Here is a 14,445-nt window from a genome sequence, read left to right on the forward strand (position 1 = left end):
TTATGTTTTATTTGTTTGGAGAGGCTTTTGGAAACTTGGAGATGACTTTGGATACTAGGATAAATTATTTACAAATTATTTATAAATTATTTACAAATTATTTATAAATTATAACGTTATAACTTGATTGTTTTGTCGTATCAACACAACATTTTACTGTTATAGTTAACATGATTGAGAACAAAACAAAAGTTTTTCGGAGCTACCTTATTTATATATAATGTCAAATAAAAAAATGTACAAACATTTTCAACAGTTTCTTAGGCTGAGAGTCTCAGAACTTATCATAATCTATATCATTAAAACATTTGAACATTTTTATTTTAAATAATACCAAGCAATTTTTTTATTGTACAATATTTTTTTGTATGTACAACCCCAATTCCGAAAAAGCTGGGACAGTATGAAAAAAGGAGTTATTTGTAAATTATATTCACCCTTTGCTATATTGAAAGCACTACAACTAAACATTTTATGATGATTTACCTTGTGAATTTCATTGTTTGTTTATTTATTTATTTATTTATTTATTTATTTTTATGTACAGTAATTTCAAATCAGTTGATTGCAACACACTCCAAAAAAGTTGGGACAGTCGAGTGTTTACCACTGTGAAACATTACCATTTCTTCTAATAACACTTATTAAGCATTTAGGCACTGAAGACACAAATTTGTTAAGTTTAAAAAGTGGAATTTTTCCCCATTCATCCATTATGCAGGTCTTCAGCTGCACCATTGTATGGGGTCTTTGTTGCCGTATTGTGCACTTCATAATGCACCACACATTCTCAATTGGAGATGGTCAGGGCTGCAGCAAGGCCAATCTAGCACCCACGCTCTCTGCTTATTCGGCCAGTATGTGGTTTGAAGTTGTCCCACTGAAAATGCCGGGACATCCCTGGAAAAGACGGTGCTGGATGGCAGTATATGCTGCTCCAAAATTTGTACATATCTCTCTGAATGAATGGTGCCCTTACAGATGTGCGAGTTACCCATGCCATGGGCACTGACACACCCCTGGCCCATACAAATACTAGCTTTTGGACCTGACGCTGGTAAGAGCTTGGATGGTCCTTTTCCTCTTTGGCCCGGAGAACATGATGGCTGTGTATTTCACAAACCATTTGAAATGTGGACTCATCGGACCAAAAAACACAGTTCCACTGTTCTACTTACCATCTAAGATGAGACCGTGCCCCAAGAAGTCGGCAGCGCTTCTGGACTGTGTTGATGTATGGCTTCTGCTTTGCATAGTAAAGTCTTAACTTGCATCTGTGGATGCAACGATGAATGGTGTTAACTAACAAAGGTTTACTAAAGTAATCTCAAGCCCATGTTCAAGATATCCATTACAGATGAATGATGTTTTTTTAAGACAGTGACGTTTGAGGGATCAGAGGTCACGCACATTCAGAAATGGTTTTCGTCTTGCCCTTTACGCACTGAGATTTGACCAGATTCCTTGAATCTTTTAACTGTATTGTTCACTGTAGAGGGTGAAATGGCCAAAATCCTTCCAATTTGTCTTTGGGGAACATTGTTCTCAAAGTGCTGGATTATTTGCTGAAGCATCTGTTGGCAAATTGACAAGTCTCGAATGATCCTTGCTCTTGAAGGACTAGGCTGTTTTTGGAGGCTCCTTATATACTATGACATGATTGCCTCACCTGTTTAACATCTCCTGTTTCATATTGCCTTGTTATTTTAACTTGTCAAACTGTTATTAGTCTTAAATTGCCCCTGTCAACTTTTTTGGAGTGTGTTGCTATCATCTGATTTGAAATTATTGCACATAAAAAAAAAAAAAAAAAAATAAAAAAATGAAATTCACAAGGTAAAACATCATATAATGTGTAGTTGTAATGTTTTCAATTTAACAAAGTGTGAATATAATTTACAAATCACTTTTTATTAGCATTTTTCATACTGTCCCAACTTTTTTTGAATTGGGGTTGTATATTTACTCAGATAAAGTTAACAGAAGTCACCCCTTTGGGACAACGTGCACGTTACAGATGTAGGCGCTCTGAAAATCAAAGCAATCTTAGACCAGCATTCATTTTGGTCCCCACCACGGTAAACCACAGTGAAAATAACTGGCTTACAATCCCAGAATGTACCCAATGACAGTCCGTCCTCTGTCTAGAAAGTTTTACCTCAGGTAGTCTTCTCAAATTGAGTATTTTTTTTTATTGTTTCTCATAAGTTTAGGTTGAGGGAATGTGTTCTGTGGGAGTTCTTTATTAAAGACAGAGCACAGGTTGTATGTTGAGTGACTGAGCTCTCAGCCCGCTCTGGCCCTGACTGGACACAGAAAGAGCTCTTTATACTCTCTCAGGCTCTGTGTGTTTAGACCCTGATGGACAGAAGCTGGTGGCTGGTTAGTGTGTGCCTGTGAAAAGCTCTCCCCTTGCGATTCCTGTTAAGGTCAAATGCTCATGCAGGAGGAAAGTAATGTTGGTCAAATCCAAATGACCATTGTGTCAGGATTGTGAAACCATTACTGTCCACCAGAGCTGAGTAAACTGGTTGGTAATTTCCCTGCTAGTTGTCATTTAACATACAGTGTGGTCCAATCTCTTAAGGCGTGGTCACATGTACCTTCCCAAGGTGTAATTCCGCGAGCAAAGATGGCGTTGAACGGCGTGTGAAACCAGCAAAAATATAATTGTCAAGCAGCCTCTTTTTAATACTGTACTTTATACTCTGTGAGACTTAAGTTAAAAAGCAACTCACCGCTAAAATTATATCCTTGTCCACTGTGAATATTCAGTGTAGCTGTGAACAAAGCACTGCCCACACAAAGGTCACTGCCAAACCAAGCAACTTCCCATCGGTCAACGCAGCGAATTCACCTGTCAAAGTTCACCAAATTTCTGGTGGGTTAAAGTCATGTCGGAAAGATCGAATTTACGAGTTAAGCGCACATGAATGCCACCACAAAGTCGTCTTTTTGAGTGGGAAGCTCTGGATTTCCATCTAGCCACGACTTTCTGAGTTGGGGATGTGTTGATTTAAGAATCATGGCGAAAGCATATTGTTGTTGGTAATAATTACATTTTACTTGAGGATTTTGATTGTGCAGTTTAGTTAAAGTGCATTTTTTGTACTGTTCATGAGGAATAGCAACAAAATTTGCCAGAAATAAGAATCATTCAGCTGGTTTATGCAACAAAACTACATTTCCCATCTTTAAATGTAATAGCACAAAAATGATAATATAGGTAGATAAAGCATTAATTACACGCCTAATGCATGGCTTTGAGCTTTATTTTGTTCCATTGGTGCTAAAAAAGCTTTCTCCCTACGCTAGTATGTGAAAAAGAGAGAAAAAAAAGATGAAATTGCAAAACGGGTCTGTTTTATTAGACTAAAATCACTTTAACGCACATTGCATCGTATTTATGATTTCCAGACTTGTAAGTACAAACTTCCCAGGAGGACTTGAACGCACCATTGAACTCCACGCGAAATCTGCTTTGAGTCCATCAGACGTCCATTGTGCGAAATTCACGATCGTTTGGATTCCCATTGAGATGACTGTATTTTGCCTGTTTCGCCATGCAAAGGTATGAGTGACCGTGCCTTAAGACCATGTTTAACATCTTATTATTATTATTATTATTATTATTATTAATAAAGTTTTTTTGAAAATAAGAATTTTGACAAATTTAAAACAAAGAAAAGTTATGGCCTGCTCAAATGCATGCTTCATTAAAACAAATGGGCACACACCAAATACAATGAAATTCAAAAATGTATGTAAATTGTTTCACTGACATTGTTATGCTGATATTATCCTTTTTAATGAAAAGTTTTATTTTAAATCAGAATAGAATGCAAAGCATTTTCAATGATAGTCTCAGACATTTTGGGTGTTGAAATGATGCAACATATTATTTCTAGGTTTGGCTTTTTCTATGCGGTATGGTCTTTCCACAAACTGTTTATTGTTCACATAATAATTTTACTCAGTTTCAGACCTTTATAAAATAGTGAAGAATGTTTTATTATTTAGCTGGCTGGCAGCAGTATACAGTACTTTCATGTCATAAGATTTAGTCCTGCTGGTGCACAGGTCACCGATGAACAGCCTTGAATCTGAACCAGTATTCTTTTATTTCTATTCTGTCATGGAGAGATGCAACAGCCTTACTTGTCCAAGTCTTGTATCAGATGATAGACAGGAATTGTGTAAATGTGTTAATGAGAACTTGTTCTGCATACATCTTGACACATGTTCTTGGCAATGAGGAGTACTTTTTTGTATGTATTTATTAATTTATGGAATTATGATAGCTTTGTGATTATGCACCCTGACCAAATTAGTGCATTGGATAATGAATATACAGTGGAGTCCATACTGTAAGTCTGAGACCACAAGTGAAAATGCTTCTATTTGCATTCTTTTCTAATTTAACAGATTTTTCTCTTTGGAAAGTATATAAAAATGAAACATTAATTATGAATTTCAGAATTTCCTAGTATTTATGTCCCCCTTTTGCTTTAAACTTTGAACTTTGTTGGGACCCCACTGTAACAAGAATGTTAATTTGTTATATCTGAGTCATGTAACTGTCAGAACAAGTTTTGACTTTTGATCTCTGACAGCATCCATCAATAGAGAAAAGTGAATAACAACCACCACAGAGAATGTATAAATGCACTTCCTCATAATCAATTTAAAGTCTAAAATGTCAGCACTGTGGCATCCAGCACAAGTTTCTCATTTATTGTTGAATTAATAAACATTTTAATATATTGTTTCAATCATGGCAAATCATTTTGTCATTAAATCAGATATTTGTAAGCATGATCAATAACAATGTCAATAATCTTATCTCAGAATCTTGAGAATCTACTGTGCATGTTTCTGCAGACAGTTCACAGAGTACAGTTCCAACTGAGGTGATGACATAATGCTTTTTCTTATATGAATTACCTTACTAGTTTTGCTTTAATCATTTTACTGATTTGGTATCACAGACAAATGTCACAGATAGCCACTCATTCATTGTATCTTCTTTTTATTTAGTCATTTTTTTGTTTTTAAGTATTCTTCAATTGTTCACTTCAAAATGAAAATTCTATTTACTCACCCTCATGTTGTTTTAAACATATATGCCTTTTTTTTTTTTCTTGTGTGGAACACAAAAGCAGAATTTTTTTTTTTTTAAAGAATCAATTATTTTAAAATACTGAGTCTGCCACCATTAGTCATTATGTGATTAACTGGCAATGCAGCATTCAAATTTAGACTGGAGGGATCATATTGGAAAATATAACTGCATGTCAGTCTTTCTGTCGATTAAACTCAGTTCCTCCCTAACACAACCTCCACATGCACTCTTGCAGGATAGAAGGCTGCAAAACATTAGAAAGTGTTCCTGTTGCAATTTCCTTTTCTTTCTTCATTTTTCCCTGCTCATTGACATTCAAAGCCTATATGTTTGAACTTCACAAGGATTTCACAGTAAACATGAAAATTGACTGAGAATGAACCCATTTGACTGGGTTACTGCACTGTAAAATGTGGTAACCTGCAATGTGTTTTCTTAAGGAGATGTTTCTAACTGATAATCCTACAGTAGGGATAACGTAGAGTATTCAGATAAATTCAGTGATGTCAAAGAATTTTTTTTTTTTTTACTTGAATAAAACTTTAGTTAAATTAGATGTTAACATATGAAGTTGTTTATATATTTGTTTTAGTTAAGTAAATGCAAATTAAATTAAATATAAACAAATTAATGGAATCATATATCCAACATTATGTTATATTATGATTGACAGTAGTTCATGCACTTTAAAATATGAACATACACTATATAAAACTGTGTAAATCAAAGTCTTTTGGCATTCCTATGTGAATATACATTAATGATCTGTCAAGGATGTTAATGTTTGTAAGTGTTAAAAGGAGAGTTTACTCACTTTCATGCCATCCCAGACATGTGGCTTTCTTTTTTCTGCAGAACTGAATGTGAAGATTTTTAGAAACATATCTCAGCTCTGTTGGTCCATACAATGCAAGTGAATCTTGACCAGGTGTGTTTCTTGCCTAACTACCTGGAAAGAGCGAACTTGGAAGACATGAGGACGTAAAACGCAACTCTGTGAGTTTTGAGATGTGCTGCCTGAATTCAATAACCTCTTAACTATTTTCTTTTTTTTTTTTTTTTTTTGGAGGTGGGTGATAATATCAAACAAGTCCACAAGAACATAAGAAAGCAAAATAATCTCCACTTTCACTTTTACTTTCGCATTCTTCTTTTGTTTTTTGGCAATTCACATTCTTCATGCATGTCATCACCTACTGGTCAGGCTGGCCAAAGGTGGAGATTTATAGGGGGGACTTTAATATTGAACTGTTTCTCACCCACATCTAATATATCTCTTCTGAAAACCTGTATTAAACCACTGGAGTAATATGGATTCCTTTTATTCTACATTTATGTGATTTCTGAAGATTCAAAGTTCTGATCACCATTCATTTGCATTTTATGGACCTACAGAGCTGAGATATTCTTCTAAAAATCTTTGTGTTATGCAGAAAAAAAGAAAGTCACACATCTAGGATGGCATGAGGGTGAGTAAATGATGAGAGAATTTTCATTTTTGGGTGAACTATCCCTTTCAATTGAGGTTAATATAAATTGTTACATTAGAGCTCCCCATCTCTGGCTCTCTCTCTCATTCTCAGGCTACTCCAGGGAAATTTCTCCCGGCTTTCATGGGGGGACGCGCAAGAGGGCGACCAGGAGAGGCTTTGGAAAACTGATGGGTGGATCCCTAGCCAACTTTCAAGACCCGTGATTTGCTAATCGTGGTATGTTACCCTTGTCATTTTCTTGTAATCCAGGGTCTGGGTCCAGCCCTCTTGACGGTGAGGCGATCGAGCATTCCGCGTCTCATTTTGATTAAAGCCCGAATCCCTTCAGTCCGAAGGCTGGGCGCAAGGAAAGAAGGATCGAAGGGGGCCTGGCGAAACCAAATACATCACACCTATGGCTGTTTAGAGCACATCGGGCACATTTGGGATTGTAAAAGGGACACCATTTAAAACTAAGCAGAGGTCGCCCCGGGTTTTGTGCACATTTGTGGGCGCCCGACCATGGAGAGGCCAAGGTGGTCCCCAATGTGGAAAACGAAAAGGTGGCTTTTGGATTCCACTATTACCAAATTCATCGCAGTTTCATCCCTCGTTCTGGTTCTGCAGGCTCCAAATGTCAGAGCAGGTAAGGAAAGATAGACTTCCAAACTTTTTTATGAAGTTGTAGGGACCGTCAGAAAGAAGAAGCGCATCCATTACGTTGCGCCTCCTGAATTTTGTGCATTTGATATCGATTTTTCGCGACAGGTGATCGCAGATCTGCACCCCACGTAGGCTATGTGAGCTACTGGTTGGAATATTATTATCATTGTTGTCCCTTGAAATGAAGAACATTATATTCTTAAAGAAGAAAGTAGTGAGTGGAGTTCATTGAAATGAAGTCAATAGTTCCCCCAAAAGATTTCATGAGTGTTTAATGCTTTTAATTATGTAAATTTGGAAAATTATGAAATTAAGGACATTTCTTTATTAATATACTAATCTATTTTTATAGAAAGATATTAATTTTATTGCAAAATAGTCAGAATGTTGATTACATTGCAATTGTTTTAGCCTGTAGGCTACTTAAAAGTTGTCTATAGGCATGTTTAGATGAGTACATAAGTAAAACTATATAGATTTTACTCACAACTCAGTTTGTCCTCTCAACAATTTGCATAAGCCAAACTATTCTACTAATAGCATGAAGGAATTGTATTTTATTTCATTTATGTTTTCTGGTCTTATCCAATTTTGGGAGAGTGGAGAGGAGGAATGTGTCAAGAGAGTGTCATGGAGAAACAGTTTAGGATTTACTCTGGGAAAAAACAGCTCTTTGTTTGAACCTGTGGTCCGTTAGGTGTGTGTGGACATGGTTAGCAGGGTGGAATTCCTTGGGGTTTTACATCCATGCCACACATTTAGGAAAAGAAAGTGAAGTATCTTCTTGATTTGTGCGATTCCAGGAATACGATTTTTGACCAAATGATGTCTTCAAATAGAGGCAAACAAATAAGGAGGTTATCTGTAATTGCAATATTAATTTGTGTTTTTTACTTATTATTTGTCTGCATGAAATTGAAGATTAGTTATTACAGCTTACAGTCTTTGATTATTATAAGAGTTTGATTTATGTTGACTGAGAGCTGGGAGGTCCAATTTACAATGGGCGTGACATCACACAAGAACAAGGACCAAAACAAATGATTTGATTGTGAATACATAAAACAGACGAGTCTTTGATTAGTTCTGAAGAAGAGTGTCAAAATTTTGGTTACAGAAATGTGGAGAATGCACATGATGGAATGACATTACTGTTTGAGGCAATTATTGCTTCACCAAAGTGTTAGCATTACATAGTTTTCTTTCAATTTCAGACATTTTAGTCATCAAGTTTTTGTAGAAAGGGTATGCGTTTTACGTAATATTACTAGAGATTGTAATGAATTACATGAATTACAATAAATACTGGTAGGAGGCTATAACCACCGGTAATTTCCCCATTCACCCCAGGTCCCACTGAAGCCCAGGGGGGTCTCATTCAACATGGTGCTTATTTTTCTCCCTTTGGACTTGCATTTCTTCCTAAAAGTACTTACTAGATTTCCCCTACATTGTGGTGGGAATGTTTCTGTACTAAGTGCTGTGCAGTTATTTGATGACTGTCCTCTCTGCTCATCCCTATTATTTTGGAGGCTTCAAAGGGCCCAGAGTCATCTAGGGGCCCCAGCCTGGCCTTATGATAGGTCTTACTCACTCTTACAGGAACAAAGGTCCCTGTTGAATTGAATTAAGCATTTATTTTGTTGCTGAGTGTGAACTTGAAGTATGAAATGACTGAAAAGAGCACAATATTGTTGACTTTATTTTATACCCATTGCTACATTTCTTCAGTGTTGGCTTAACAATTAAAGCCACTTGAAAATAGTAGATTTGTTATTAGGTTTAGCCTTTCTTGTCCCTGGAGAGCCTGGATTTCATCAGCGAAACAGTTGGTCTAATAACCCCCCATTAAAGCTGATAATAAATGTTATGTTTTAATCTCATTTGACATCTGAAGCGACGCTTTACATCCCTTGCGGTTTGTGACTTGTGAATGCATTTCTGCTGGGTGCCCTCTTGAGCTGGCAGTGTACTGACACGTTTCTTCAGACCCTGGGGCTGAGGAACATCAGATGTACATTCCTTCAGACAATGCACACATTTAAGAAATATTTTGCTACTCTAATGGTAGACTGCCCCGAACAGGTCTTATAATTCACTCAAAAATGAACATTTGGTTGTTCCAAACAAAAATTACTTTCTTTCTTGCAAGGGAAACAAAAGGAGATGTTAGACAGAATGTTATCCTCAGTCACCATTCACTTTAATTACATCTCATTTTTTTTCTTCCATACAATGAAAGTGAATGGTGACGGATGCTGTCATTCTGCCTAACATCTCATCTGTGCTATTCTACTATGCAATGGCTAGTCAAAACTATACATGTGTGTTTCTATATTGCTTAATTCCATTTCCAGTCCATCCAAAGTAAAACTTTTGATGTTTTATAATTAAATGCAGTTTTACCTGTAATAAACTGAGTATTAATACTGGAATATGAAGTGAACTGCTAGATTATTCTGCATTTTTGGAAAGCAGATGGTTGAAAGGGGTTATTGTTCTTTGATGTTTCTTTACAGTGGTGTAAGGGGGGGAAAGACGGGGAATTTTTTTTTTTTTGTGCAGAAATTCCACCAGTAAAGTTGTCTCTCCGAGAGAGATTTTTTGCATAATACAGTCTTGTTCAAGTGGTAAGCATGTGTCAAAGAGTACAGAGAGAGGGGGGAGAGTGGCAAGAGAGAGAGGTAGAGAGAGATATAGAGGATGAGAGGGTGGGGGGGGGGGGGGGGGTATTCTGGCTGAATTCATTAAGAGAGTCTCAAGGAGCACCAGGTAAAAAGGTCTCCAGCATTTTCTGTTTCAGTTTACACTTTAAAACACACAAACACACACACACACACACACACACACACACACACACACACACACACACAAACTAATTTAACGCAGAAACTTTACATTAAACTTTAATTTCTTACTGCTCTGAGTGTTTCTCCTTACTTTCTCATGAGATCTTACAGATGCTGGTGTGTCAGTCAGTTTTTTATCAATGCATTTATACCTTCCTGCTAACACACCAGGCATTTTCATAACGAAATGATTTATGCAAATGTTAGACACTCCGTCCTTCCTGTAGGCCCCTCCCACTTTTAGTACAGTAATAATAATGGTGGGTATTTAATCCAGTCTAGTTAGTACATCCCTCCACATTTATCTCCACACTAAATCTTTAATCAGCCCTCTCTCTCTCTTACACACACACACACCCCTGTCTAATGCAAAGAATGATAGAGTGAAATAGATTGGGGTGTGTGTTTGTACAGCAGTCTGGTTAAAATCACACTAGCCCATCTGCTGCACTCTCCTAATGAAAACATATTCTCAGTTGGTTTTCGAAAGGATTTAGGAGTACTGACACTTTTCTTTGACACTTGCATGGCAAAAGGGCCAAGCCCAGGCTACAGGACTACATCTGGAATACATGAGGACCGAGGTTATGCAGAAAGACAGTTGCATTCAGAAGAAGCATCTTAGTTGAAAGACACATCACGCAAATGTTGAGATCCCTACAGCAACACTTCTCCACAACGTTTTTGTTGTCTTGGAGTAGTTTGAGATGTCTCTAGTTCGTATAATCAGAGCGAAACTGACATTGAAGCCCTCAGATGTGTAATGTATCGTACACTGTGAACTAAGCAACAATAGGTTGAAAGTTTTGCTTCTGAATTCGGTCTGTGCTTACTGAAATTTGAACCACTGCCCCCAGTGGCCGAAGCTGGAAGTGTTGTTGAACATTTGGACTTGTGTGAGCTCGGTGAAATGTCCACAGAGTGGTGCCAAAAGCGAGTTGTATTTTTAGTTGTAAATGATTTTTATTGTCAACAGGCATGCTTATTTTACTAACTCGAGCCTCTAACCCAAACCCCATCCCTAAACCGAACCATCAGTGGAGTAAGAATTTAATTTTAGAGAGAAAATGCAACTTCGGAATTGTGCTCACCATTGTTTATGTGAACACATTTACTTTCTGGTTTCCATGGGACCAGAACCCAAGTCTTAGAGTTTGGAAAGGTGATCACAGTTGAATTGATGCAAAAATGATGGGGGATGGCGCTTTTCAGTAATTTTTAATGTCGATTAATATCTAGCTTATAACAGTTTTACTCACCAAATAACAATGCATTAGGTAGACTTCTTTTTCCAAAGCAACTTACAGTACATTTGAACTATACATTTTATCTGTCAATACCTTCCCTGGGAATCAAACCAATAACCTTATCATCACTTGCACCATGCTCTCTGCCAGTAGAGCTACAGGACCTTGGACATGAAGGACGTGAAATATTGATTTAAATTTTATTGTGAGAAGAAAGGGACAAAGAGACATGTTGTAAATTGTTTGCCTAGGCCCTAGAACAACGGTCAGTTATGCATTTTAGCGGTCATCATTCAAATATATTTGCAATAATTGACCATTCCAAATAAAGTATTTCACAGAGCCTTGTAAGAGAGATAGTGGGGATTGTTCACTCTGTGAGCATGCAGATAACTCAACACAAAGAGCCGACAGAAGAATGTAGTCTCAGCTGTGCTTTTCAGAGATTTAAATGAGGTGGTAAATGTGTTCTTAGCACGGGGAATGCCCCAACATTTTTATTACAGAATTTTTAACCTCCCAGATAAGTCCAGCCCTTTGTGACGTAGCATGCCTTTATTGTTTGAAGTGAAGCTTATTTTTTATTTTTTTTTTGTGGTTGATGCCAAAGATGGCCATTCACTAAAATCTGCCTTGCAGACACATGTCACACTTTTGCCTTTAGAATCTGGATCACACATGGCAGACATACTATACATGTGCTAGTGGCTGATGAACTAATGCAGTTACAATGAATCATGGAGAAACTTTGGTTCTCTATTTCCTCTTCTATAAGGCTAAATGGACACATAAGTACAGCTATAGTTTGTTATACAACAATTATACAACAGCTAGTTCCAGTCCTTGAATATGGTTGGCCAAGCAGTGTTCACTTCACTATATGTATCACTCCGCTTGTCTGTGTTCATGGCTATCAAATAATAATGGGGATTTTGATTAGTCCCACTGATGGTCGGACACATTCTTGAATCCATTCATCAAAAACTTTTTTATTTTTTTAAGATTCATTCATTTATTTGTTGTCATTCCTACAAATTACATTTTTACACCAGTAGGTGGCGACAAATAAGTATCTTTTATGTTATAAGTGAGTCTTTGAATCATTGACTCTACTGATTCGGAAAAAAATAAAATAAATGATGCTCACCTGCTGAAACAATGGAAGTGAATGAGAACATTTAGTTTAACACGTTAATTCAGTGTGATTAATTATTTAAAAAATAATGCGTTAAAAAAAATCAATGCAATTAATCATGTCCTTGGACTGGAATAAGGAATTTCCTACCCTCGGAGCAATTCAGGCTTGCTGTACCACCTGTTTTCTCCAGGGGGCAGTAAGCGAAACTCCAGCTGTATAGGCAACGCACAGCTTAAACAGAGAACAAACCACACTCACCGACAGCAGACAGCACAACATGAGGACCAGAGACTATTTAGCAGAGACAGGCCACTTCTATTAAAATGAACTGGAGAAATTGGAACTCCCAGCGGTCAACAGAAGTAGAAAGCAAGTCCCGCCTTATAGGTAAAAGAGCCAATCACCTCTTAGATACAGATATCACCTGTCAATCAATTAAATAACGTGAATGCGCATTAGCTATTCAAGCCAGGAAAATTGGATTTTTAGTGTAGTCTGAGGTAAAGAAGCACATTTTATGATTCCAATGTTGTCTGATTTTACTGCTGATTTGAAATATGTTCTTCGATCGTAACCTTGACAAACTGTTGGAGATTTCGGTCTTTACCCATTCAAGTAGATAGGAGCTGCCTTTGCCGCTTGTTTACATAGAAAAATAGCTGCCCGAAAGCATTCCAAAGATGGCTGCCAGTGGACTGACTTGCTAGAAAAACTTTGATGAGGACGGACACATTCTTGCGTTCAAAGACTTGATGGAGCGCAAATCCGAGCACAGGGATCCCAAGACATGTTTTTTCTGAGTTTCAAACTACGTTTAGCTTGACACTAAAAATGGTATGTTTTTGATGCGAAATAAACAATATATTGGATTATAAAGACACTTTTTGTAGTGTCTTAATGCTTTACTCATCTGTCACAACAATATAATGGATTTTAATTATCTGAATTATAATAATTATATATATATATATATATATATATATATATATATATATATATATATATATATATTTGTTTATTTTATTTTATGTTATTATGATTTTTTTTTAAATAATTTAAATATAACTAATTATAATTATTTCATCATTATATATTACATAATTGTTATTTGAGGGGCTTTCTCTGCAAATATTTATATGTGCGATTAAAACTGATTAATTTGATTAATTAATCGGCATCACCATGTAATTAATTAGATTAAAAAATGTTAGCGATTGACAGCCTTACTTAAAATATTCTTTTAAAAACAATTATTACACAACTAGTTCAAAAAATTTTGCTGGTGGAAAAGAAATGCACAAACTAACTGGCCCATTTTTGTCTGAAATGTAAAATATTCAATATAAAGTGTTTTTTGAAATGTTGTATACTCTCTCAATCATGATGTTGTTCTGAATATCAATCTATTACAGCACTCTTGCTGTATTGTTTTTGTTCAGATAAGGTGACACTGAGTACTTATTTCTTAATATATAGTAAACTCTCAATGAAGCTCTGAACAATGGACATCCGGATGGATCCTGGGTGAACATTGTTTATCTTTCCTCTTGCTGTCATTTCAGTCATGAAGCAAAGTTAAACAGATTATTGAATTTCAGATTTTGGCCTAAAACTTTAATTTCTTTGTCATTCTTAGGTTCCATGAATGTTACCTTGAAGGAATGTTCTGGGTTCAATACAAGTTAAGCTCAATCGAAAGCATTTGTGGAATAATGTTGATTTCCACAAAAAAATCATTTTGAGTTGTTCCTCTTTTTCTTTAAAAAAAAGCAAAAATCAAGGTTCCAGTGAGGCACTTACAATGGAAGTGAATGGGGGCCAATTTTGTAACATTAAAATACTCACTTTTTCAAAAGTATAACCACAAGACATAAAGGATATAAGATGATTTTAGTGTAATAAAATCACTTACAAACCTTTTCTGTGTAAAGATATAACCAATTTTACAACTTCG

The 14,445-nt window shown here is 36.3% G+C and overlaps 1 protein-coding gene across 2 annotated transcripts in view; it reads left to right on the top strand.

Moving 5' to 3' along the window:
• Positions 1-6,943: 6,943 nt before the first annotated feature.
• Positions 6,944-14,445, top strand: part of LOC127432052 (collagen alpha-1(XI) chain-like) — a 105,336-nt gene continuing 97,834 nt past the window's right edge. The window contains exon 1 of one of the 2 annotated variants that reach the window (XM_051682824.1): positions 6,944-7,240. In XM_051682824.1, the coding sequence (XP_051538784.1) occupies positions 7,117-7,240 (124 nt within the window). In that variant the 5' untranslated portion in view covers positions 6,944-7,116. The remainder of the gene's footprint in view (positions 7,241-14,445) is intronic. The other variant, XM_051682825.1, reaches the window with a different exon arrangement.

The sequence above is a fragment of the Myxocyprinus asiaticus genome, chromosome 41, assembly GCF_019703515.2.
Source record: "Myxocyprinus asiaticus isolate MX2 ecotype Aquarium Trade chromosome 41, UBuf_Myxa_2, whole genome shotgun sequence".
NCBI lineage: Eukaryota > Metazoa > Chordata > Actinopteri > Cypriniformes > Catostomidae > Myxocyprinus > Myxocyprinus asiaticus.